Consider the following 26251-nt stretch of genomic DNA (forward strand, 5'->3'; position numbering starts at 1 on the left):
GAGAGCAGACTGGGTGCTGGAAAGGGGGGTTCAGGGTCCAGGAGACCTTCCCCCCCAAGAGGAATAAGGCGTCTGCTCTCGGTGTCTGTGCTAACATCAGACCTATGCTACGCTGTGTCTCTGAGAAGCAATAAAACCTTCTACTCTACTGGCTGGCTGAGAGTCACAACTGGCTGCAGATGGGGGTGTAGGGTTGGGGGCTCTCTGACACACCGTCACACTGGGACCATCAGTAGGCAGCTCATCTGGGGCCACTAGCAGGGTGACCAGACAGAGCCAAATGCGGAGCCAGCGGCAGACTAGAAAGCTGGCAGCAGGGTACCTCCCCTGGTCTGGCAAATTCCCTCATTCAGGACCAGTCAGGTCCTGAGGGTGCCGGACCAGGGAGGTCCAACCTGTAATTAGTGATAAGTATCTATTTAGGATTAAGCCTGTTGGAAACCATAAAATCTCTTTTTTTGTTACTGTTCAAATAAACGAGTGCTTTAAAATATTTGATTTTTGTTTACTGTGTTTGATCAATATTAGTCACCTGGCTAATCATTTTTGGAATGGTCAAATGTCCAGTCTATTTATAGTAGATTGTTCAGATCATCATAACATATTTGTCCCTATCCTTTCTCATATGCTTAGATCGGTAACATAACTAACAATGTTAATGTTTAAATTACTCTCATGGGCGATCTTTAATAATATACCTTAAAAGACTACTCATAGAGACACCACTTCATAAGTTACAGACTGCCTGCACGAATAAAAAAAAGCCAGGACAGCTATATCATCATAATACAGCATTGCTGTGTCAATAAACTTCCCCACATAGATACACTGGGATAATTATCTGGGATAATTTTGTTTTCCAATCTAGTTTATAACACTTATAACATCAGCATGCTGATAATCTTCCTCAGTGTCAGGATCCCAACAAGGGCAGTCAGAGCCAAGCACAAAAGTAGGGGCAAACCTGAGGCCAAGGCTTTCATAGTTAGTTCTAAGCTAGGGTCAATATCCCTTGTAAGAGTACAAGTAAGGTTTCAGGTTTCAAGTCAGGAGGCAAAGTCCAAACTAAGGTCAAGATATAAAACAAGAACACTCATGGTAGCTACAGAAGATCCATGCTGTTTCTTGGATACTTCCTGGAACGACCTTAGGTTTACATGGAGCAGGGAGTTGGTAAAGAGCCATGGAAGCTGTTGACTGTCACACTATTCAGGTGGAATTTCCCATGCATGGTCCATAGTGGGTCATGAGAAGTTAAATGCAGGTTTGTTACAGCTGCATCTGGGTGACAGCCTGGAGATGTTAATTGTTCAGCAGCCCTCTATTCTAGATCTGTGGGACCAGATTCCACTAACTATTCTCCATCTTCCACTTAAACGAGCCCACAACTTAAACATGCCCACAACCACTGCTTCCTCTAACTACCCCAATACCTTCAGCTGTCTTGGATTCTCCCACCTATCAAATAATCACTACTCAACAATAAACTACTCCCCAAAAACCCTTCAGTGCCCACCTCCCTGCCACCACTCTCATGTTTATGAAGCTGCATGTCTTATCCCTGCCATTGCTTGAGAAATGGTGTAGTAAACTTAAGCTACAGTTTATGTTCCTATGCAAATTAACACAGGCACATCTAATTCAGTTGTTTTCATATCTGCAGATTTGCATAAAATATCACACATGGATCTGCACAAACATTGGCAGCTATGAATAAGGGCAGTGGTTTTCAAACTGTGGACCAGGACCCCAAAGTGGGTCACAGGCCAGTTTTAAGGGGTTGCCAGAATTGGCATTAGACTGGCTGGGGCCAGAGACTGAGCTCCAACTCTTGGGCAGCAAGGCTCAGGCTTTGGATTCAGTCCTGGATGGCAGGACTCAAGTTACAGGCCACTGTCTAGGGCTGAAGTCCTTGGGCTTGGGCTTGGTGGACGGAAGACAATGATCAAGCGATTTGTCTCCTGCCATCTCTCTCCAGCCTCTGACAAACAGAGGCCAAGGACACCATTTTATCCCCTGGCTAATAGCCTTTTATGGACCTAACCTCCATGAAATTATCTAGCTTCTCTTTAAACTCTATTATAGTCCTAGCCTTCACAGCCTCCTCTGGCAAGGAGTTCCACAGGTTGACTACACGCTGTGTGAAGAAGAACTTTCTTTTATTAGTTTTAAACCTGCTCCCCATTAATTTCATTTGGTGTCCTTTAGTTCTTCTATTTAGGGAACTAATAAATAACTTTACTTTATCGGCCCTTTCCACACCACTCATGATTTTATAGACCTCTATCATATCCCCCCTCAGTCTCCTCTTTTCTAAACTGAAAAGTCCCAGTCGCTTTAACCTCTCCTCATATGGGACCCGTTCCAAATCCCTAATCATTTTAGTTGCCCTTTTCTGAACCCTTTCCAATGTTAATTTTTATTAATTAAATAAAGCTGCTTTAAATATCCTGGATATGTAAAGGGAAAGTTTATCAAAACATGTTTTGCATGTAAAACTGTTATAGTAAGCCAAGGTGGTATTATCTATAGTTATTGAAGTGATTGTTTCTGGTCACCATGTTTTTCAAGTGTTAAGAATCAATAGAATAGAATTAACTGTCAAATGTAGCTGTTATTCATAGACTGGAGGAGGAAATGTTCTGCTTTTTCAGCTCTTATTCTGTATCTTAACTTTGAGTAAACTCATCACTCAACTAAAGTAACTGAATAAACTGTCATTAAGAAATCATTCTCTACAAAAGAGGCTATTGAAGTCAAAACCAGCTTAACACTTTTAACAAACTTTGGTTCCAAGTTCTAAGCCAGTAACTTCTACCTATTCAATTATTTGAATTTCTTTAAAACTTTGGCAACAAATATGTACTGCAAGTACTTAACATTTTTTAATTTAAAGGACTTTAATAAATTGTATGCCCAAAGGTACTAACATAGATTGCTATGATTTCAATTTTAAATACACAAACATTTAATTTAAATAAAAAAATTAATTTTTATCCACTTTTCCAGGTAATCACTACCTTTACATTACTATTGTGTCTTTTAGAGCTGAGCACGGTTAGCTGTTAATCAGCATGAGTATGACTTGTTAATTAAAATGGACTGTAGATCATGACTCAGCCCAGCAAGCATCCTTACCGTGGTGGGCTGTAAATATTTATTACGTAAAAATCTTTCTTATAATCAAAGAAGTTGTATGAGCTGTACTGATTTTTTTCATAGCATTCGGGGAAAAAACCTTGTAGAATGCCCTAATGCCTGCAATGGAAACAGTCGCTGGCTGATGTGCCACGGAATCTTAGAAGCCATATTAAAAATCATCAGCATTAATGGTTGTTGGTAGTTCTGTTTTCCCAATTCATTTAATGAACCACTGCCTGCTTTTTTAAAACTGTCTGGGCAATGCTTTCTTACTATGCACATTATTTCATAAGGCTTTCAGCAGGTATTTTCTATCCAGTTGACTCTACCAATGTCAGCCTCACTAGTGATGGCATCAGAAATATGGCCATGCAACATTTGCTTCTATTTTTTCTTGTCATGCATTTAGTAAGTAGCAGACATAACAGGCTGTGCACAGAGGAAGATCATTTCAACATAACATCCATTCCAATTGCGTAGTAATTACATTCAAATTACCTGAGTGACATTCTAGCCATTATAAATGCAGTATATATTTGCAGACAGAAGATGGCAGCATGGAATAGAAAATAATAGCATTATGCACGTCTGTGTGACTAATGGTGCTTTGATATTGCATTTGGCATTCTGATTCACCAGCTTGATTGAAGTTAAATTAAACAGCACTATTGTCCTCCTTTTTGGTGGTATGTACATTACTTAAACGCTTTCATACTCCTTTTCATGCTGCATATTTTCTGATACATTTCTGGACCTTTCATTTTTCACTGGTCATCCTTAAATTTCCTTTGTAATAAGTCTGTCACTGATGAGGGTTTTCATCCAGTCCAGATGGATTTATTTTGGAGGCAGCTGAATGTGAACAATTAATAATCTCATCAAAGCTATAGTGTACTATGACAATACAGCAGCTGGAGAGTCCTACGAGTTGCCAGCTATATAGACCAGCCACTAAGCAGACTGTGCATATACAATAAATACAAATTACATTGGAGTGAATATTTTAAACAGTCAAACATTTGGGCATAAATGAACAATGTAACTAAATACAGGACTGAATTCATCACTACCTTTAAGCAGGGACCAATTTAAAGCCTATTGAACTCAATGAAAAGACTTCCATTGACTCCAGTGGGCTTTGAATCTGGCACAAAAATGTGCCTGGACTTTCCTGGGGCTGCTAGGAGCCAGTTCAGCCCCTGATTCAAGTTAGACCAGTCCTGAAGGCTACAAGAACTTGCACCTAACTGCTTTTAGTCCATATAGAGTTTGCAGCTGCCAGGAAATAAACAGGGTGCACAACTGCTCTGTCCATACGTTCACATCTCCTTGTAGAGCACCCTCTGACATGTCTCAGAATGCAAAAGCCTCAGGGAGGAGGAGAGCAGAGTGATGACATACTGGCTGTCTACCAGAGACACTCTCTGTACCAGGAGGTATTACCTGCTCTCCTTCTGCCTTCACTTTACATCTCCTTTGTACCAATCTAGCTATAGGGGTACGTCTACACTACAGCGCTAGTTCGAACTAACTTAGTTCGAATTAGTTAATTCGAACTAAGCTAATTCGAACTAACGCGTCTAGAACTAAAAACTAGTTTGAATTAGCGTTTTGCTAATTCGAACTAGCAAGTCCACATTGAGTGGACCCTGAACAGGGCTTAAGGATGGCCGGAAGCAGTGCCGGCAGGGCATCAGAGGAGGACTTAGAGCGTGGAGATGCTGTCTCAGGCTAGCCGAGGGCTGCGCTTAAAGGGTCCCGACCCCCACCCCGGACACACCGTTCTAAGGGGTGCCCCGCTTGCAAACAAGTTCTGGCTTGGAGTGCCCGGAGTACCCACACTGGGCACATCACACCACTCGGACATCAGCCCGGCTGCACTTGCCGCAGGCTGCCATCTGGGGAGAGGGGGCAATCGGGGGGCTGCAGGAGAGCTTCCACCCCCAGAAGCCTGCAGAGCCAGCCCAGTCGTCTCCATCGGGGGCTCGTACCCCATTCCTCCCTCACCTCCTTCCACTTACCCTTCCCTAGCCCCCCTTCTTATTGATGTACAAAATAAAGATAACGTTTCTTCCAACATTGACTCTCTCTTCATTGAAAAAAACTGGGGGAGACTGGGAAAAGGAGGTGGGAGAGGGGAAGAGAAAGGCTGGGAGAAGGGAGGGCAACTAACATGATCAGGGGTTGGGAACAGGTCCCAGATGAAGAAAGGCTACAGAGACTGGGACTGTTCAGCTTAGAAAAGAGGAGACGGAGGGGGGACAGGATAGAGGTCTCTAAAAGCAGGGGTTGGGTGGAGAGGGTGCATTCAGAAAAGTTCTTCCTGAGTTCCCATAAAGAAGGACTAGAGGACACCAAAGGAAAGGAATGGGTAGCAGGCTTCAAACTAGTAAGAGAAAGTTGTTGTTCACAAAGCAAATAGTTAACCTGCGGAACTCCTTGCTGCAGGAGGCTGTGAAGGCTACAACTAGAACAGAGTTTAAAGGGACGTGAGATCAAGTCATGGAGGTTGGGTCCATGGAGTGCTATTAGCCAGGGGGTAGGAGTGGTGTCCCTGCCCAAAGTTTGTGGAAGGCTGGAGAGGGATGGCACGAGACAAATGGCTTGGTCACTGTCTTCGGTCCATCCCCTCCAGGGTCCCTAGGATTGGCCGCTGTCGGCAGACAGGCTACTGGGCTAGATGGACCTTTGGTCTGACCCAGGATGGTCATTGTAAGCTCAGGGCGCATGGTCGGGGGTCTCAGTGGACCCCCTTGATTTTCATGCACACATGCTCCTGGGTGGCCAGGCTGGCAGCTCTCCTGCCCTAGACGGCCACTTTCCTGTGCCTAGTGCGGAGATCGTGGACGAGGTCCACGATGTCTGCACTAGCCCAGGAAGGTGCCCGCCTCTTGCAGTCCAGGGCAAGCTCCCGGGAGCCGCCAGCCTGGTCCCGGCAAGAGGGGGTGGGCTTGGGGGCATCGGGTGGGTGGCTCTGTGCCGTGCCAGGTGCAGGGTCTGCTAGCTGGGTGCTGGCAGGCTTGCACCTGGCACGGGCACCGTAGCCAGCCCGTGCCCCTTTAAGGGGTCCGGGGCCGGGAGGGGGACATAGAGTTTCCCTGGTGTTGGCCAGAGTGGCCACCAGGGAAACCTGGGGAGGGCTAGCCTCCCACTAGTTCGAACTAAAGGGCTACACAGCCCTTAGTTCGAACTAGCTAGTTCGAACTAGGCGTTAGTCCTCGTAAAATGAGGTTTACCTAGTTCGAACTAAGCGCTCCGCTAGTTCGATTCAAATTCGAACTAGCGGAGCGCTAGTGTAGCGCCTAGGAAAGTTAGTTCGAACTAACATCCGTTAGTTCGAACTAACTTTGTAGTGTAGACATACCCATGGATACTAAAGACTTCTGAAGATTTCTCTTCAAAATGCTGGACTGTTAGTCTATGTCTACACTGATGATGATGATGATGATGGGTAATCACTCATTGCTGAGTATGATCATTTTCCATGGGAGTTGTGGACCATCAAGTTGCTGATAACACTGATCCTTGAACCACATGTTCTATTACAATGAGGGCAGCTATTTTCAAGTACAGCAGGATGTTGACCATGACTAGAAGCACGTCTCCCCTTTTTCCTGCACCTCTTATCTGCCTTAGCTTGTCAGCGGACAAATTCAAAATGCAGAGGGCCTTCTCATAGGATTTCTCTCCATTTTGAGTGATCGTGGGAGAGTATCTCCCAAGTGTCAATGCCAATGTGGCACGTCTTTAAGTTATCCTTTAGCAAGTCCTTATAAAGCTTCCATTGTCCTCCCATGTTACAGTACCCTTCTTGCAGCTGAAAAAACAGGACCTGTTTGGGGAGGCAATGGTCTGGCATCCGAACAGTGTGACCAGGGCCGGCCCGAGTCCTTTTGGCATCCTGGGCCAGGGAGAGTGGTGCCACCCCCGGGTGCAGGGTGCATGCGCAGGCCCGCCCATGGGGCACGGGCACGCCACCCCAGAGTGTGTGGGCCCACCCCCCGGGGTGCTCAGCGCATGTGCGGGCCGGTCACGGCCGCTGGCGCACAGCCCGGGCCTGCCCCTGGGGTGCACGGCACATGCACTGCCCTGCCCGGTCCGGCCAGTGCTGCTGGCGCATGCGCCAGGCCCCGCAGCCATGGGGGAAGGGCACTGCTGGCTGGCGCCATGGGGCCGGCGCTGTGGAAGCCAGGCGCGTGGCTCCTGATGGCAGATGTAAGGGACGCCGCACGTCCCTTGCAGCTGCCATCAGGAGCCCCTCATCAGTTGGCGCCCTGGGTAGCTGCCCGGCTCGCCCATGCCTCCATCCGGCCCTGAATGTGACCGAACAATGATCCAAACAGTTCAGCAAAGTTGCTGAAGGATGATCATAGCCTTGACACTGATGGTCTTTTACTCTTCCAGAACACTAATTTTAGTGAGCCTGTCTTCCCATTTGATCTATGAGTCTGGTAAAATTTCTTCTGACAGGAACAAAAGATGGGTTGCAGAGATCTGTGCCAGAACTTTGACTGCAACAGCAAGGAGAAAGATACCATGATAGTTTCCAAGTCCGTTTTAATCCCTTCTCTTGAAGAGGGTAACAATCAAGGTGTCCTGCATTTCACTGGGTATCTTCTCCTTTATCCAGATTTTAAGGATAAGCAGACAAAGCTACCAAATTAACTCTGGTCCACTCTCTTTAAAGATTTCAGGAGGGATCCATCTGGACCTGCTGCCTTGTTCTTCATCTGCTTGATGACATTATATACCTCATGCAAATTGGGAGGGTCTCCGAGCTTATCCCTAGAAGGTCGTTGAGGGATTTGCTTAAGGATTTACATCTGCAACAGTGGAGTTACAATAATAAAGATCTTCAAAATGTTCTTTCTAGTGAAAATTAATGGCTTCGTTGTCCTTCAAAAGTGTGGTTCTATCCTGAGAGCAAACGGGGTTCATATGACAAGCTAGCTCAAACAGCTTTAATGGTACTAAAGAAACTATGTGTATTCTGGATGTCCATGAAATGTTGGAATTCTTGTGCTTTCTCTGTCCACCATTTGTTCTTGAATTCTCTGGTTTTATGTTGGACTTCTGCCCTCACCTTAGCATGGGTTTCTGTCTTTGTATTACAATTTATATCATTCTGCCAAGCACAAATGCCATTCTCTTCTCATTGTTGAAATCGAGCAACTCATCATTCTCAAACTAGTCATGACAGTCTCTGGTTCAATAGCCTATGGTTTCCTCACAGACATTGACTACTGCTTTCAGTTGGCTCCAGTGTTCCTCTGTTTCTTATGGAATCTCTGATGGAAGCTATTCTTTCTAAGACTGCTTGGAAGTGGTCATGCTTAATGGGATCCTTCAGATCTTGAACTTTCAGCTTGTGCTTGACCTGCTTCTTTTGCAGCCTCCATTTGGGGGTGATATTAATTTTCATTGTGGATTAAATGAGATGATCAATCCAGCAGGTATTAACACTTTTCATTGATCTTGTGAGAAGTACGTCACTGCGATCTCAAGCACGAACTATGATATATTGGAGAAAATGCCAGTGTTTTGACCATGGGTGTCTCCAAGATGTTCTATACTTGTCCTTTTGTTGAAAAGAGGTGTTTATGGTAATAAGTTCATGTTCAGCCCTTGGACGGGGCAGGATTCCATTTGAGTTGCATTTGCCTGTTCCTTTCCACAGGTCTGAGTGTCATTCAACACGTGCATTGAAATCCCCCACAGGAATGATCTTAACTTCTTTAGGGGTCTCTGATAAAATGGTTTCCAGCTGAGAGTAGAAATCTTTCTTCACATCCTTATTGGCATCCAATGTTGGTGCATAGGTGCTCACAATAGTTACTTGTTGTTGTTGTTGGGGGAGCTTTAATTTGTGTGTCACAACCCACTCATTGATGCCAACTGACACTTCAAAGAGGCTGAGATTTATAGCAAAGCCCACTCCATTTAACTGAGGTTCATCCAAAGATTTTTCCTTTCCAGAAGTAGGTGTATCCTCCTTTCTCCTCCCTCACTTGCCCTTCATCAGCTCGTCTAGTTTTGGACAAAGCAGCGATACCAATGTTGAACAGATTCAGTTCATGAGCACTGATGGCTGTAAGTCACTCTGGTCAGTCACTGTTTGAATTGTCCATAAAGGTGCATGTGTTCCAGGTTCCAAAGTTGAAAAGTTTCTTATGTTTTCAATCACTGGGGTGGGGATACTGCTGGATGCAGCTATCCAACCAAGAAAAAAAGAGGCAAGACTATTTTTAGGGAACCTTTTCTAGTCCCCCTCCCCATACGGGATGAGCACAGTGGGTCCTAAAAAGGACTGCTCAGTCATGGGTGCAGCTGCCAAGATGCTTGACATTAGAATAGGTTCCTGTCTTTTTTTATTGTATGTAAAACGCTGTTTGTCTCATGCTGTGTATCTGTATGTGAAATACTTTTAAGAATAATTGCAGTTCTATAGAACTTTCCATCTGAGAATATCAAAGCCATTTACAGACACCATTTAATTAAGCTCTGTAACTCCATTGTGAGGGAGGTAAGTGATATTATTTTCATTTTACATATAAGGAAACTTAGGCACAGAGAGGCTAAACTCCAGTCTCATAAATAGACTGAACCAGAGCCAGAAGTAAAACTCACATTTGTGTACTCCCAGTGCTTTAATAATGAAATCATTTATTCACTATACATTTTTCATGTTCACATTTGGCCCCTCTAAGGAACAGAATCCACTTAAAATTCTGGTGGAGAAACAGATGTGCTTTTGATTTCTTTAAATGTGCTAAGATGACTTTTTATTAAGATCTACTTTTCTTTTTTTCTCTGTACATTTAACTTCGCCAGGCATTCAGCATCCAGAATTTAGTACTTTGCTTGTTGGCTCAAAACATTTATATTTATTTTAATGTTATTTCCTCATCTAACTAATTACTTAATTGTATCAGTCGATATATTGCTTTTAATGTAATTGGATACTCCCATATCCTCAAATTAAAATGATTGACTATACTAAGTAAATCTGCCTAAAAGCTAGAGCTGGGCCTGAAATGAAAACTGATGTTTGAACTCCTCACAAACAGAAGATCATCTCTTACTCCATTCTTGAATTTTGTGTCTAATGACCCACCTTGAAAAATAACCGTAAATGATGGGTTCAGTCAGAACTCCATGTGACTGTCACTTGATATGCTGAAATAGCACTCAGCCCACCAAGCATCCCTCTGAGGTATCCCACCAAACCTTTTTTAATACGGTGGACTTGCAAACCCATTCACAAACTTTTGTTTGCATATTTGCATATCATTATGCAAATGTTACCAATTGCTAACAGATCAGAGATTGCAGATATCTACAACACTAAAAAAATTCACAGAAAGAATTCCCATCTGGCTGCTGGGTGCCAAGTACTAGACCATTAAGCTCTTTGAGTATTACTAATAGCCCTCACTTAGCACAACTAAATTAGTACAGGCAACCTCAAAGGTATTGGATACCTGCAGCTACCATTGATTTCACTGAGATTTGCATTCTTGTAATTTCATGGGAAGATTTGGCCCAGCCTCTTAACATTCCACAGCTGCTGGTCTTTGGGGTTCAAGTAAATGAAATGCCACTAAACATTTTTGACTATTACTTTCAGATGCATCTGACGAAGTGGTTTTTACTCATGAACGTTTATGTCCAAATAAATCTGTTAGTCTTTAAGGTGCCACAGGACTGCTCATTGTTTTTGCTGATATAGACCAATATGGCTACCCATCTAAGACTTGAGTTTTAGGTTAATTTGTAGCCTTTTAAATTTCCATTCAACTATTTTTACTTAAGACCATGAAAAATGTAGAGTTAAAGGACTTGGTGTATAAATGGCAAATGTACAAGAGATGTGATGAATCATATAACCTTCATAAGCCCCATCAATAAAGGAGTCTTCATGACTACAGAACTTCTAGACTGCAGCTCCTTGAAATTTATAGTCACAATATGTATCTAACATCTAATCCTGGGTTGAATGAACAGACACTTATCATAAATGGTCCTGCTAGTACTATTTTGCTAAAGGTTGTGTCAGCAATTTTATTATAGGAATTTATAAAGAAGAACTAAAATAATGTGCAACTCAATCATAAAAATAGTTCTGGAATGACACTTGAGGACAAATTTTCATAACCCAGCAACTTAGTGCCCACAAAGTGTATGTACAGTATAGGGGAACTGACATTTATCTATGCAAGTTGGCTAATTGCTTCTGCAGATTTAATGTGTAGGCATTTCTATTGCATTTATAGGTACTTGTGCATGTAAATAACCATTTGCACATGCAGTTTCTCTAAATATACACATGAATATGAGTGTGGATGTGTATATGTTTTACAAGAGTAAGTCAACCACCAGGTTTGACAATTTTTATGACTGGATTGATGGTTAATCTAGCTCTCTACTATAAATCCGTACAATAGAAATGCTGACAGAACCTTAAGCAAAGTAATATTAGCACACATCATTTAAAAGTCTTTTGCTTAGCCAGCTGCCAGTGTTTGAATATGTGGCATTATAAGATGTGTTGGACTGAAATCTTTTTTTCAAGACTGTTAACTAAATGGCAGGGCTCTCTGCTGTTCTGTTTCTCCAAAACAGATATGTTGCATACCCAAGCTCAAGGGAATGAGTTAAGGAAGGAGGGAGTCTCGGCTTTCAATTTGAGGGTACTTCTAGACTACAGGCTTTTGTTGACAGAAGTTTTGTTGACAGATACTGTCGACAAAGCTTCTGTTGACAAAGAGCGTCTAGACTACAGCCAGTTCTGTGGACAAAGCAAACCGCTTTGTCGACATGACAGTGTAGACGCAAAGGACAGTGTAGATGTAATAATGCCTTCTGTCAACAGAACTCTGTTGACAAAAGGCGTTATTCCTTGTAGAATGAGGTTGACAGATGTCGACAAAACTGCTGAGCTCTGTCGACATTATGTCGACGGAATTCAGTGGCAGTGTAGACGCAGGTATAGTTTTGTCGACAAAAGTCCACTTTTGTCGATGAAACTTGTAGTCTAGACACACCCTGAATGTGCTTCTTTGGATTTAGACATAGTAGGTGAAGTAATTTATTTTATTGGACCAATTTCTGTTGGTGAGAGAAACAAGATTTTGAGCTACACAGAGCTCTTCTTCAGATCTGGGAAAATTACAAAATGTCACAGCTAAATTATTTTAAATTGGTATACAATTGTTTAACTAATTTAAAATAGAAAAACTCAAAAAAATTAATAGTCTAGCTCAGTGTTTCCTAACTTTATTTGGCCATGGAACCCTTTTACACTTGAAAGAATTTTGCAGAATCCCTAATAACAGTCTTGTATATGGAGCTGAAAAAGTTTATTATACAAATAAGTAAGTATAATAAACAAATGCTAAACAAGGTCATGAGATCAACATTTAGTTTAACTGAATGTATTTAAAAACAAAAATCACATTTTAATGTGTACAATTTTTTTTAAATCATAACATGTTATTGTAATGGAATTTTCTCATGGAGCCCTTATTTCCACTTTGCAGAAACCCAGAGTTCTGCAGAACACCAATTGGGAAACACTGATCTAGCAACACCTTAAAGACTAACAAAATATGTAGATGGTATCATGAGCTTTCATGGGCACAACCCACTTCAGTTAATCACATCTAGTTTTTTTAACCTAGTCAATTTGTTTTGCATTAGTCGCTTAAATTAACTTCAATTAATTGACAGCCCTACTAAATACAAAATCACACAGACAGTTTAGCATTAGTAGAACATATTCTATTTGTTTTTGTATTTAGCTGTGACATTCCTACTCCCTTTTCCAGACCTGAAGAAGAGCTCTGTGTAGCTCAAAAGTTTCTCTTATCAACAGAAATCGATCAAATAAAAGATACCACACTAACTTTATCTCTAGAATATCCTGATATTAATACAGTTACAACAATACTGCATATGTCTATGGGTCTTTCAGTTCTTCATGTGACTTTAGTGTTGTGTAATTTGTTGTAGGATATGAAGACAAACAACAGTATTAATTTTAAAATGGAAATGAAAAGCATGTTAGGTAATGCTATTCTAGTTGGTAAAATGATAGGACAGGAAGGGTTTCTTCTCAGGAATATCAAACATTTCAGCCTAAGTGCCTTCTTTTGTGGTTGGCCAGAGCTGAAAGAGCAATCACAAACATATTTCACTGCATCTTGGGTCTCATCAGCATACACCTAGAGTTCCAAATACTAATTAGAAATATACAGACGCTGCCAAAGTAAAATTGCCTGCATTAAAATAATAAGTCTGAGTTTGGCTCACCAATCCCAATCTTTTGTCTGTTCAAGTTGATATTCCATCCTTACCTCAGCCCTCTACTGCAGAGAGTTAGAATAAAAAAATAAATCACTACCCTGCTTAGGGATAGGTCCCGCCGGGCCCCCCCTTTTTTTTTAAGAGCTCAGCATCTAGCAGTGTCCATTAGGGACTTACAAAAAGTGGCCACATTTTCAAAAATGCAGAAAACCATGGGATTGATTGGCGTGGTACATTAATTTTATGTTTGTACAGTAATATATAAAATGTAATATACTCTACTTTGACCTCATGGCGTTAAAATCAGGGTTGAATTTGGTCCAAATCTTGTTGTGGGCAATGTGAATTTTACAATTTGATTGTGCATGCCTATCAAAAGGAAATAACACTGACTTCTGGGAAAGATGCATGTTCACAAAAGTAGGTTGGAATCCTTGTCAGCAAAAAATTAGAAATTCACTAAATAAGGCTACAAATATTTCACAGAAGTCATGAATTCCATGACTTTCTGGGACTCCTGTAGTGACTGATGCAGTTGACCTAGTGCAGCCTGAGCAGCTGAGGCAGCCTTTGGACTAACCATGCTATCTGTTGCTTGAGCAGCCCCGAGGTCAGATGCACTGGTCACTGCTCAGGTGGTCATAGGAAGCTGGTCCTGACTGCTCTGCAGTCACACTTCAGCAATAGCAGTGGCACACTAGAGCGACGCCTCCGGAGCACCTAACTTTTAGTCAGGGGTATTTGTATAATAAAAGTCACGTTCAGATCATGGCCATGACTTTTTGTTTATTACTAAAATAGACTAAATTGTAGCCTCAGCAAGTCTCAGAGCAATATGCAGTGCTAGGAGTTGATTTCAACACCAATATTCTGCTCTCCTTATATTTGCAAATCTCTAGCTCCATGCATGGAGGAAGAGCAAACTTATCAGAGTAAAGAGATGCCATGTGATTCTGAAACTCTTTTCTTTCTTTCTCTCTTTCTCTCTTTCTCTCTTGTGCTGGTTTTAATCCTGTAATACAAGTAGTAGGTTGAGACTGTCTAATCCATTGTGTGTGGTATTGAGAATCTGCTTTTGTTGTACTATTAGTCAAAATCTAAACACAAATAAAAATAAAGCTTCTGTCGTATCATGACTCAAACCATGTATCCAGATCCTCATTATGGAAGTTGGTCATAAGTCAATAAAACTACTGATTTATGCCATCTAATGTCTTGGCCAAACATCTATTAATTGTAGGGTTCCTAGATACATATCAACATGATTTTGTTACATTTTCTGTATGTATTAGTAAATAATATACAGTAAAACCTTTGTTATCCGGCACACTGTTAACCAGAAAACTTTGTTAACTGGCATTGCCCCCAGCCACAATACTGTTACATCTTCAGGTGCACAGGCCTGGCTTGGTTTACCATGAATGGCTTAACAATTTTTTATTTAAGAAGTACTAATCATCTTTAACTCAAAATAGAAATGTGAGACCAACTGCCTCACACTACAAAACTACCAATATTAAAAACTTGAGTTTTACTATTATTGTCCATTGGTTTTTCCTAGGTTGATGGGACTCTTAGATAACCAGAATTTTTAGATAACCAGAACACTCTAATCCCTGAGTGTGCTGGATAACACAGGCTTTACTGTATGTAATTAGTATAATACATATAATTAGTAAGTAATGTATATATAATTTATGTGCCACTATAATTTTACCTGAAGTTTCAGAAAGTCTTTGACAAGGTTCCTCTGCTTGCAAAGTAAGCAGTCATGGGGCAAGCAGGACGGTCCTCTGATGGAATAGTATCTATTTAAAAGACACAAAACAAAGGGTAAGAATAAATGGTCAGTTTTCAGAATGAAAGGAGGTAAATAGTAGTGTCCCTTAGAGATCTGTATTGGGACAAGTGCTGTTCAACATATTCATAAACAATCTGGAAAAAACACTAAATGGTGAAATAGCAAAATTTCCAGATGATACCAAAATTATTCAAGATTGTAAGTCTTTGCAGCCTGATTTGGACTTAAATAATAGATCTCATAAAACTGAGTAACCAGGGAACTTTACAGGACCAAGGGAGGGGAATCTTAACCTCTGCTTTCTGTTACAAACACACAGACAATGGTACCTCTGTGTGTTTTATTTCTAGCTGCTGCCATTGAGGCCTTCAGGCATTCACCCTACACAGGCACAGAATGCCTGACCCAGATGTGGAGGAGAAAGAAGAGGACTTGGGATGCCATGTGAGGTGAGATACTGCACACCTATGCTGCATCAGACCATGAACAGAGGGCCTAGAGATTGAATATTGCATTAAGAAAGAGACAACAGTAGACAGGCCCATGAGTCCCAGCTGGAAAAGGAGAGGGAGATGGGAAAAATGGGATTTCTCTGTCAGTAAACACAGATCCTGCAGATTCTTGCAAGCACAAAATTTCAACAGCCATTGATTTGCCTTCTTTTGTAATCTATGAGGACCTCCGAGATAGAGCTTCGCTACATGCCTCCCTCAATATTCCATGTGGTGTCAGAGCTGCATCCTTATCACTCCACACTCAAAGACATGAAGGACAACCACAGATTCACATACACTACAGTTGATGTATGTGTAGCTGAGATCTACAGTTGATGTATGTGTAGCTGAAATGGACATGAATGTTCCATCCCTTTTTTTAAGCTCTGTTCCATAAATTTATTAAGGTTTTAACATATTTGCTTTTAACTTGCCCAGAATAAAACTATATTCTTTGGAATTAATCTTCATTAGTTACCAACGTATTAGCAGTACTGAAAGCTTCCACCTACCTGTTAGTATACACTATACCACAACTTATAGGATCAGTGACAAACAGTATAATAACCATAAATGTATAGCAAAACCATAACATTAATTAATATGCCTTGTCAGTGTTGTATTCCTATATGTATAACAAGCACCACACAGTTTCTAACGGACCTAACAAAACTGCAGGACCAGTTAGAACATACTATACAACAACATATTACTGTGACTTGTTGTCAAAGTGCTCTTTCAATGCCTCTTTGAGACACATAACTCCAGTGTTGAGCTGATTGTCTGGCTGTTCACACTCAGCAGGCGGTGACTCCATCTCCATTCCAGTAGCAACTCTTCCCCTTTTGTTGAGCAGATATAATGCAAAATACAATTAGACAGCTATCATCATTGGGGTATTTTCTTCAGTGAGATCCAATCTTGTGAGCAAACAATGCCAGGGACTGCTTCAACCTACCAAAAGCACATTCAACTGTCATTCTATACCTGCTAAGCTGGTAGTTGAATTACTATTTAGTACTATCAAGGTGCCCTATGTATAGTTTCATGAGTCACCCTAGTCTGGGAACAGAATCATTGCAGCACTATACATTTGGAGACTGAAATACAAACAAGGTGGATACCAGGATGCCATGGTAAAGGGTCTAAATAATGAAAGAACCAAGGGAAACCGTTATAGGATCCAATCATCAGAATTCCTAATGGCAGTGTTATAAACCTTAATTAATCATCAATCCTTTCTATAGTAGGTAGCTTGTAAAGTATTACTATTGCTATTATACAGATGGAAAACTGCAGCAGAGAGATGAAATAAGTTGTGTAAAACCACAGAGATGCAGTGTGAGAGCAGAAGAGATTAACATTCAGAGGATTCCAAGTTCTGGTCTGATAATCCACAAATAAATGTTCTTTCTTTGGTTGAAAGAGTGACTATTTTGAAATAATCCCTGTTATATCCCTCTTTCCAATGCTAATAACTCTCACAGAAAAGAAAGTAAAACTCCAGACACCTGTTAAAAATACTAGAAACCACCATTTCCTCCTGCAACATAACCACACATTTTCTGTTCCTCCAGAAGGATCCCCAAAGAACAGCTCTTCGGATCTATCATGAGGAGGCAACTGTTATTCCACACTGCCATGGAACCTTCTGATTCCGACATTCCATTGGGGAGGGAGGTGATTCAAGTCCACATGTATCCTATTAGCATACGCAACTGTGCATTCTGCTGTCACGTTCTTAGCACAGTTCTTGGAATGCGTTCATGGCAGTAATGTGCCCTGATGTCACAACTAAACAAAACTATCTTTAGATGAACATGACACTGGATGACTGATTGAAACTGGATTCTTTCTCCAGGAAGTAGCACTCAACAGCACATTTCAAACCAAACAAACTGTGATGCAGCATGAAGGAGTTACTGTTCTGAAGAAAGCAGATAGCCTCAGTTAACTCGTGACAGTGGGCCGGAGCCATAGTAATGAGCCATAACTACAATTCTAAAACTACTTCTTATGGCATCTTGGATAAATACTAAAATCTAAACATTTTCATGTCATAATTCTGAATGCTCTAATGTTGACTTCGGTTTAGTTTGTTAGGGCTGGGGTGAGATCCTGGAAGCGGCCATTGGTTTTCAGAATCTTAAAATATAATAATTAAAACACACATCTTTGCATATGGAAAGCACAAGCAAAGCAAACTAAACAGATGTACTCTGCAATAGCTGTCATCTCTAGGGGAAAGATACCTCATGGATGACAAAAAGGAGGATATCTGCTCACTGTGTCCAGCAGTCAAAAATGTGAATGAGATACAGGTTGGATCTCCCTGGTCTGACAGCCTGCTGGACCAGGAAAGGTCATTTCTGGCCCCCCGCCACCAACCCTGGTTTCCTGGTCCCTCCAGGAAGTCCCGCTGCCACATTCCAGGATCTCAGTCCACCGGAGCTGCACACCAGGCTCTCAGCCCCCCCAGGCAGCCCTGCTGCCTGCCATGGACTCCCCACTCCCAGCCGCCAGCCTTTCATTGGGACACTCTGGTTCTGGAACATATGTGATCCTGCAGGACCACAGATGTTGCTGGACCAAGTGTGCTGGTTCAGAGAGCTGCAAACTGTGTTATCCCAAAAATTCCCATTGAAGACCATCCAGGGTTATACTAGCATGGATTTATTGATTGAGGAATTAACTCTCCACTATATGGTTAAACTAAAGAGGATAGAGCTGCCACTAAAGGTTTAAACTAAAGGGCTACATCTAGACTGGCATGATTTTCCGGAAATGCTTTTAACGGAAAAGTTTTCCGTTAAAAGCATTTTCGGAACAGAACATCTAGATTGGCACGGACGCTTTCCTGCAAAAGCATTTTTTGTGGAAAAGCGTCCATGGCCAATCTAGACGCGCTTTTCCGCAAAAAAGCCCCGATCGCCATTTTCGCGATCGGGGCTTTTTTGAGGAAAACAAATCTCAGCTGTCTACACTGGCCCTTTTGCACAAAAGTTTTGCGCAAAAGGGACTTTTGCCCGAACGGGAGCAGCATAGTATTTCCACAAGAAGCACTGATTTCTTACAGTAGGAAGTCAGTGCTTTTGCGGATATTCAAGAGGTCAGTGTAGACAGCTGGCAAGTTTTTCTGGAAAAGCGGCTGATTTTCTGGAAAAACTTGCCAGTCTAGACACAGCCAAGGAGAACCAGCTATCTCTCTCACACACAAACAAACACACATACCTTCATTCATTCAGTCACTCATTCACACACATTAATTCCTGCCCTCAGGCACTCACACAGGCATACAGGTTGCAGAAAGAACCAAGGTATGTTGGTTCTGGAGGGTCTGTCTGCTGATCGTGGCTGGGGCGCTGATCAGAAAAGAAATAACGTCCCAGGAAGACCTTCTCAGAAAGAGGGCTACTACTTTTATTGCCTCTGTACAACCTTCTGTGACTCATCCTCATTCGTCACCAGGGAGCATGCCCAGACTTCCCTTGATCCAGCAGAGCAGCAGTCTCCTTAATTCGTCTGGATCCACATGCTCAGCCTTGCAGTTTCTAATCATAAACACACAATAGTCTCCACTCACGTACACATATTCATATTTCAGGGGGAAATGCTGTTTAGAGCAAGTTACAAGCTAGGTGTCTGAGAGTTACAAAGATTACAAAGTTGCATGGCTCAACAATCACCAAGCTTACAGTAGGTTTCTGAATTTATAAAGCTAAGTTGCTGAGAGTTACGAAGTTGCAAGGTTTTACAAAGATTACAACGAATTGCAGAGTTTAAAAGGCAATGCAGCTGAAATAATTAAAAAGCTTCAGAAAATCATTTACAAATCATCAGTAATGAAGTGACTTAGAAAACAACTGCCCTCCCTTTCCCCGACAGCAAGGCAGTCAGCAGGAGGTTTTTGTAAGTCTCTAACTCGTGTTGGCAGGACCTTACAGTTTAGTGTATTTCTAGAAAATCCATGGGTAAAATCAAGTAATAGCTCAGGCGGAGCATTTATGCAACAACCTGTATTAGTAATTAGTAATGCTGGAGGCTGGAGCCATACCACTTCAAGCAATGATAGTGCTTGATCTCATATATTAGACTGGGATAGGCTAGGTTAATCCTTAGGTAGGAAATTCATGTGCTGAAAGTACTGGTTTTCTGGGACAACTGGTCTCTGTGGGGGAGGGAGAGAGAGACTGGAGGAGCCTGTGGGAGCACCCTGTTTAGCAATTAAAATTTTGGTGGGGACATGGGGGGTGCAGGGTGTGGTGCACTTCCTCACTGCTACCATGAGTCAGTATGTTGATATTAGTGATTCACTAGATAATATATGAGCCAGTGCTGAATTGAAAAACAGTGTCAGGTGGTAAATCTGCCACTCGAGTTGTCTTCTTTCAGATAAAATAGATAACCAAGGTCCTTGTCAGTAAAGAATTCATGGCACTTTTTCATGGTGCTAAATCCAGTGCTAAAAATCTCTCAGTAACTGCTTTCTAAAATCATAGATATAGGTCAGCATTACAAAAGATTATGTACTTAGTCATAAAGTGTGTGTGGGGAGGAAGGGGTTACTATCACTGAATGCAGTGGTTATAAAAACCTTTTTATAAAAAATCTAGGGTTGCCAGGTGTTCGGTTTTGAACCGGACAGTCCAGTATTTGAGCTTTCTATCTGGGAAACAAATAGAGAAAATATAAATGTCCACTATTTTCTAAATAAGATGTAATGTAGATTGTGATGTAATGTCAAGTGTGTCTGGTATTTTTGTTGAAACCATCTGGCAACCCAAACAAATCCAAATAAAACATATCAACCAAAACCAATCAGCATTAGCTAACACGGTCAATTAATAAAACATACAAAGGACACATCTAAAATGGAGGTTGGGCTTCACCACCAGCTCCCCATTTATTGAACATTTGTCAATAACTACACTATATGAACTGCAAGAGCACAGTGATTCCTCGACTACTTCTTGAGCTTAATTCATTATTGCCCCATCTTTCCTTTATACCTCTAATTGTCTTGCTGTTACCTTGTGCTCTCCCCAACTGTTTGTTGCAGTTACATGTTGTCTCTTGTCTTATGCTAAAATTGTAAGCACTTTGGGACTAGGACCATTTCTTCATTTTGGGTGTGTACAGTGCATGACACAATGGGGGGCTGATCCATGATGGGGAACCTTTACATTCTCCCATCATATAAATAAATAACAGTATTGCCAACACAAACATTTTAAGTACTGTGAGATTTTAAATAAAATTAAATGATGTTATTTTGGTCTGACTTATTTTGACCTCCCAATATCCCAGTATGTACGCATTCAAAGATAGTGTTACCCACGTTCACAAATTTAGTTCTCACTGCAGAAGTTCATGCTACAGGACTCAGTTGAGATTGGCTCCCCGTTGTATTAGCCACTGTAAACAAACACAGAATAATGTACAGGCCCTATCCTGAAGAGTTTACAATCTAGTCCAAACATACCACATTTTAGTAGAAACATTGTTGGCTTTATCATAGAATCATAGAATCATAGGACTGGAAGGGACCTCAAGAGGTCATCGAGTCCAGCCCCCCGCCCTCAAGGCAGGACCAAGCTCCATCTACACCAGTGGTCCCCAACCTTTACGGGCTCCCGGGCGCCCGGGGGCGGGGCCACACTCGCACCGGGCGCCCGGGGGCGGGGCCACACTCGCGCCGGGCGCCCGAGGGCGGGGCCGCGCGTCCTGGGGCACGGCAGGGCCGGGGCCGCCCGAGCCCCTTGTGCCGTGGGCCCGGGGCTGGCGGCGCCGCCCGAGCTGCGTGCCTGGGGCCGGCACCGGCGCCGCGCGCCCGCATGTGCCCCGGGGCTGGGGCCGCCCGAGCGCCGCACACCAGGCGCCGGTGAGTGTCGCGCGCCTGGGGCCGGTGCCTCCAGTGCGCCGGGGGCGGGGCCAGCCCGGGTTGTCGGCGGGCGCCTAAAAATGCCCCGGCGGGCGCCATGGCGCCCGCGGGCACCGCGTTGGGGACCACTGATCTACACCATCCCTGACAGATGTCTATCTAACCTGTTATTAAATATCTCCAGAGAGGGAGATTCCACCACCTCCCTTGGCAATTTATTCCAATATTTGACCACCCTGACAGTTAGGAATTTTTTCCTAATGTTCAATCTAAACCTCCCTTGCTGCACTTTAAGCCCATTACTCCTTGTCCTGTCCTCAGAATTATGGTTAATAGTTTACCCTGCCTCTTTCTGTACCATATTTGAACTATTTGTTTCATTGTATTTCTGTGAATCTGTTGTTAATTACTAACACTAATTTGGTTGTATTGTTTTACATTGATTTTATATCGTGCTAGGTACAGTACGTTGAATGCCTTGGTGGTGAATCGCAGGGGGTACTTCATGATATCATTTCTTTTATTACACTTGCATGATGATAGTGTGGGGGCAGAGGATACCAGGCTAGAATGGCCCGTTATCATTACGCAGTAAGTCCTCTCCCTGACGCAAAGCCCCAGCTGGGATTCCCTCGGGCCAGCTTGCTTGAGGGAGTGTTTTAGCGCTACGTCAGCAGCAGAGCCGTTGACAGTAAATGGTTAATAGTCGCTTTGCCTATAGTAAGATGGCGCCCGGAGTTCTCGCCTCCCTCCTTGGGACGTGAGTTGCGGCCGGGGCCGTGCGTGAGCGTCGCCTGGCGATGACGCACATTGAGTGCGCGGGGTAGTGGAGTTTGTTGCGCCGCTGAAGGCGAACATGGCGGGCGTCGCTGATGCCGCCGCTCCCGGTAGCAGCGGGGACGGGAGGCGAGGCGGCGCCCCGGAGCAGCAGCAGCAACAGGAGCAGGACGCGGGAAGGGGGGAACGGAAAAGCAGCTGTTCGATTGGCGAGTCACGGCCGCCGATTGGCGGCCCGGGGCAGCCGCCACTGCCGCAACGAACCGAAACCCTGGGCTTCTACGAGAGCGACCGGGAGCGGAAGAAGAAGAAAAGCGCCTCAGGTGAGGGGCAGGGGGTGTCGGGGAGGAAGCGGTTGGGGACCGGGGTCTGGCGCTGACAGGCCGAGCGAGGCCTGTGGGTTGAAGTTAGCGAGAGGGAGAGGCTGGTGGTGAGGAGCCTGGTGCTGAAGCGGAGTCGGGTTCCGGCTGTCGGAGCGCTTGTCGTTTGAGCGCAGGGACAGTAAGTGGCTCATGGATGCCCGCAGCGCACACTCTGTTTAAAGTCTGTGCCCAAAAGTTTTCAAACGTGGGTGCCTAACATCAGCGTCTTGCATCTGGTTTTGCATCTGACAAAGTGGTTTCTACCCACGAAAACTTATGCCCATTAAATCTGTTAGTCTATAAAATGCCACACAACTCCTTCCAGTTTCTGGATTTAGACTGCTAGATGGACGTGGTTTGGTCAGATTTACAGCTCCTAAATTCTGCATATGCGTCTGAGTGTTTTAGGCACCTATGGTTCAAAATTTTGGCCAAAGTCTTTAGAAACTATGCAGTTTAGTTCAAATATGGTTGGTATGTAGCAACTATAGTAGCTTAAGTGACCAGAGAAAACAGTATTAGAAAACCGTCACTGCATTTGCTTGTTTTCGCCTTATGTTTGGTTTTGGTAGTTGATGTACCTTTAAAAACATCTAAGTGGTTTAAATCTTTCAGTTTTACAATAGTGTCCAAAATAGAGGCATCTCTATGTAGTTTTATGTGTCCAGTGACAGGATGTGTTGGATTTGTTGCTGTGACTTCAGTTACCAAAACAATTCCACAAAATATGTGTACTGTATTCCAAATTAATCAAACAGAGATTCAGATCTAGACAGGTACTGTGTTTTGAAATATTTGGGTGTGCTTGCTCAGTGTTCTCTGTCGCTGAGGCAGAGAAAACGTTGAATAAACAGTTTTTGATAAACAAATTTGCTTAATACAGAATATTGTAAATAGAGTAGTCACCATATTTAGTTTTTAGAACAAAATGTAAGTATTATATAAGTTTCTAGAAATGTATGTATTGTTAGCATTTGTGGCTTTTAGCAACATTTAGTTTAAATGAACACTTGTAAAAAGATAAAGAAAATGTAATAATTTTTGTCATCAAGCTAAAATTGTGTTCAGACTTGCGCTTGAATTGCTGACATTTGAGTGCTGTATTCTGTCCTCATTAGAAAAAATACATAACTTTTATTTTTCTTATATAAACTTTAATTTAATGCAGTTTCTTGCATATGTGGTTCAGATTTCATTTTACAGGTTCAAATATGGGTATTTATAACTACATTAGATATGTTAACATAATACCCTGATAAAAATTACTTTTGAAAACAGGCTTGAAGAATAAATGAAACTTTGAGACTTATCTACTGTTTATGGTAGGATGGAAAACCACAAGCCTGGGAATCAGATGTGCCCCCCAGCCTGCCTGGATCCAGCCCCTGAGATTCAGGGCTTCCTCCCCCAGCACTGGGGAGCCTGTACTGACACGCCAGCCTGCCCCCCCCCCTCCCAACTCCAGGTGAAACACTGTGGGGCTGGAGCGCACAAAATCTGTTAGGCTAGGCACCCCCCAGGCTCTGGTTTGCGAGGAGGAATGTGGGGAGTCTCTCTCCTTCTCAGTAAAGGGCACTTGTTTTGGGGCGGTATTTTTGCTTCTCACTTGTGTAGTGCCCCTGAATGATTTTTCTGAGGCTCCCTCACCCAGAAAAGGCTCCCCATCACCTGGTTTATGGTTTTGAGCATAATTTTATGTAACAATAAGTATTAGAATAGAAAACAGAGTAGATATAATTTTTAATTCAGTTTTTAGTAAATTTTTAATTATTTCCATTTAGGCTTGACTAGTGCTATGTCAATCCCAAATTCTACTGCATTCCTGACAAAAGTATTATGTCATAAGATTTATAGCAGCGTCTTGTCTTGCCTTTGTGGTATTGCAGAAACTGCATTAATGTCAAAGCACCACAACTCAACTGAGTTAGCTTGATTACGATATTATGGTTTTTATATGGAAATTGAATTTTATGTTTAGGATTTATATTAATGTACCCAAAAGGTTGTTGAATAAATAGTATGTTTTAGTATCTTTAGAAAATTTTACTATGCTTCCAAACTGCAAAACCTATATTTTAAAATTAGTTTTGGTTAACTATGTTTTAAATTATAAGAGTCGATTGTTCATGGTAGATTTTAAGAATACAGACACCTTATTTAGAACAAAACAAAACAAATTGTCTTTGCTTAGTGTTTATCTGGTTCTAGCAATATGCTCAATTTTGTTCAACTTCTGAAAATTAAAAATAGTTCCTTCTATTATCGTGTAAGCAAGATAGCATAGATAGGATGTTCTGGGGAGGCTACATGAAAATAAGATTTTTCTGGATATTGTATTGCCATATAGTTTCCCTTCTTTTGGCATTATTGAAGTAGATGTTTAAGATTAAATTTAAGTGAAGAGAAGGTAGCAAGTTGGCATTTTGGAAATGGCAGTGCGATTTATATGTAATGGGAGCATAGAGGGATCCTTAGATAAAGTTGTTTACATGCTTATAAATGGGATTTTCCTTTTCTACTTAGTGATTTATACTGTATTTACCAGGTGAATAGCTTGTAGCAATCTACCTTAAGTAGATCAGTATCTTTGTCCTTTAAAGAAAGTCAATTTTTACTACTTAAATTTTGGGGAAGCTTATGTTTTATTTGAGTATAATGTTCCTTAGACTAGATTTGTCCATTGAGTCTTTGTGTTTCCTTCCACTGCTGCCAGTTCCCAATCCTTGTCTCAGGTTGGGAAATGGCAATAGGGATATAGCATGTATTTTGAGCAGTCAGGATGAAGATAGAACTGGCATACTATTGTTAGCATTCGGCCACAGGCTACTAACTACTGCTAGAAAGGATCGTGAGAAGGTTGCATCTGTGCAGGAAAGAGGTGCTTTACCAACATATGAAGTAGAGATGTGAAAGGTTAACCAGTAAGCACCACTCTTAATGGGTGAGGCTTACCAGTTCCAGTTAACCCGTGGAGGCTGGAGCAGCTCCCCACCTGTGGCAGGCGGTGGAGCTGTCCTAGCCTCTGAGACCCATCACAGATGGGAAGCTCTGGCATCTGAAGCAACCTCTGTCTACAGTGGGCCTGGATGCAGCCCCCCTCCCCTGACCTTTAATCGGTTAACTAAGCAGTATGTTTAACTGGTTAACTGATTAAACATGATTTAGCATCCCTAATCTGGAGAATGTTTGGCCCTAGGGAAAGTTTGATATTAGGCTATTTCTTGTTAGAAGGTGCGGTAGTGTGATATCCTCCTGTTGGAGATATTTTAGCCTATCACAAACTAGTCAAAATTGAACTAGTGCCCTTGTCAAGCTCTACATAAACTTGATGCTTAAATGCCTGTAAAGAAGTCTTCTATACAGGCAGTCCCCGAGTTACGCGGTCCGCAGTTACGAACGGGGTTTGCTGCCCATCTCCCTGGTCTGCTGGAGACCAACAGACCAGGGAGACGGGGAGCAAAGCGGAGCAAAGCCGCGGAGCACGCGGACA

General features: G+C 42.4%; 1 protein-coding gene across 6 annotated transcripts in view; it reads left to right on the forward strand.

The window, feature by feature from the left end:
• The first annotated feature begins 22410 nt into the window (after positions 1–22410).
• Positions 22411–26251, forward strand: part of TAPT1 (transmembrane anterior posterior transformation 1) — an 88996-nt gene continuing 85155 nt past the window's right edge. For 3 of the 6 annotated variants that reach the window (XM_075930688.1, XM_014580547.3, XM_025178395.2), the window contains exon 1: positions 22581–22722. Coding sequence is in view for 3 of the 6 variants with exons in the window: in XM_075930687.1 (XP_075786802.1) it covers positions 22479–22722 (244 nt within the window). In the remaining 3 variants the exon portion in view is untranslated. Of the gene's footprint in view, positions 22723–26251 lie in introns of all 6 variants that reach the window. The other 3 variants (XM_075930687.1, XM_006136982.4, XM_075930686.1) reach the window with 3 other exon arrangements.

The sequence above is a fragment of the Pelodiscus sinensis genome, chromosome 5 (assembly GCF_049634645.1).
Source record: "Pelodiscus sinensis isolate JC-2024 chromosome 5, ASM4963464v1, whole genome shotgun sequence".
Lineage (NCBI taxonomy): Eukaryota > Metazoa > Chordata > Testudines > Trionychidae > Pelodiscus > Pelodiscus sinensis.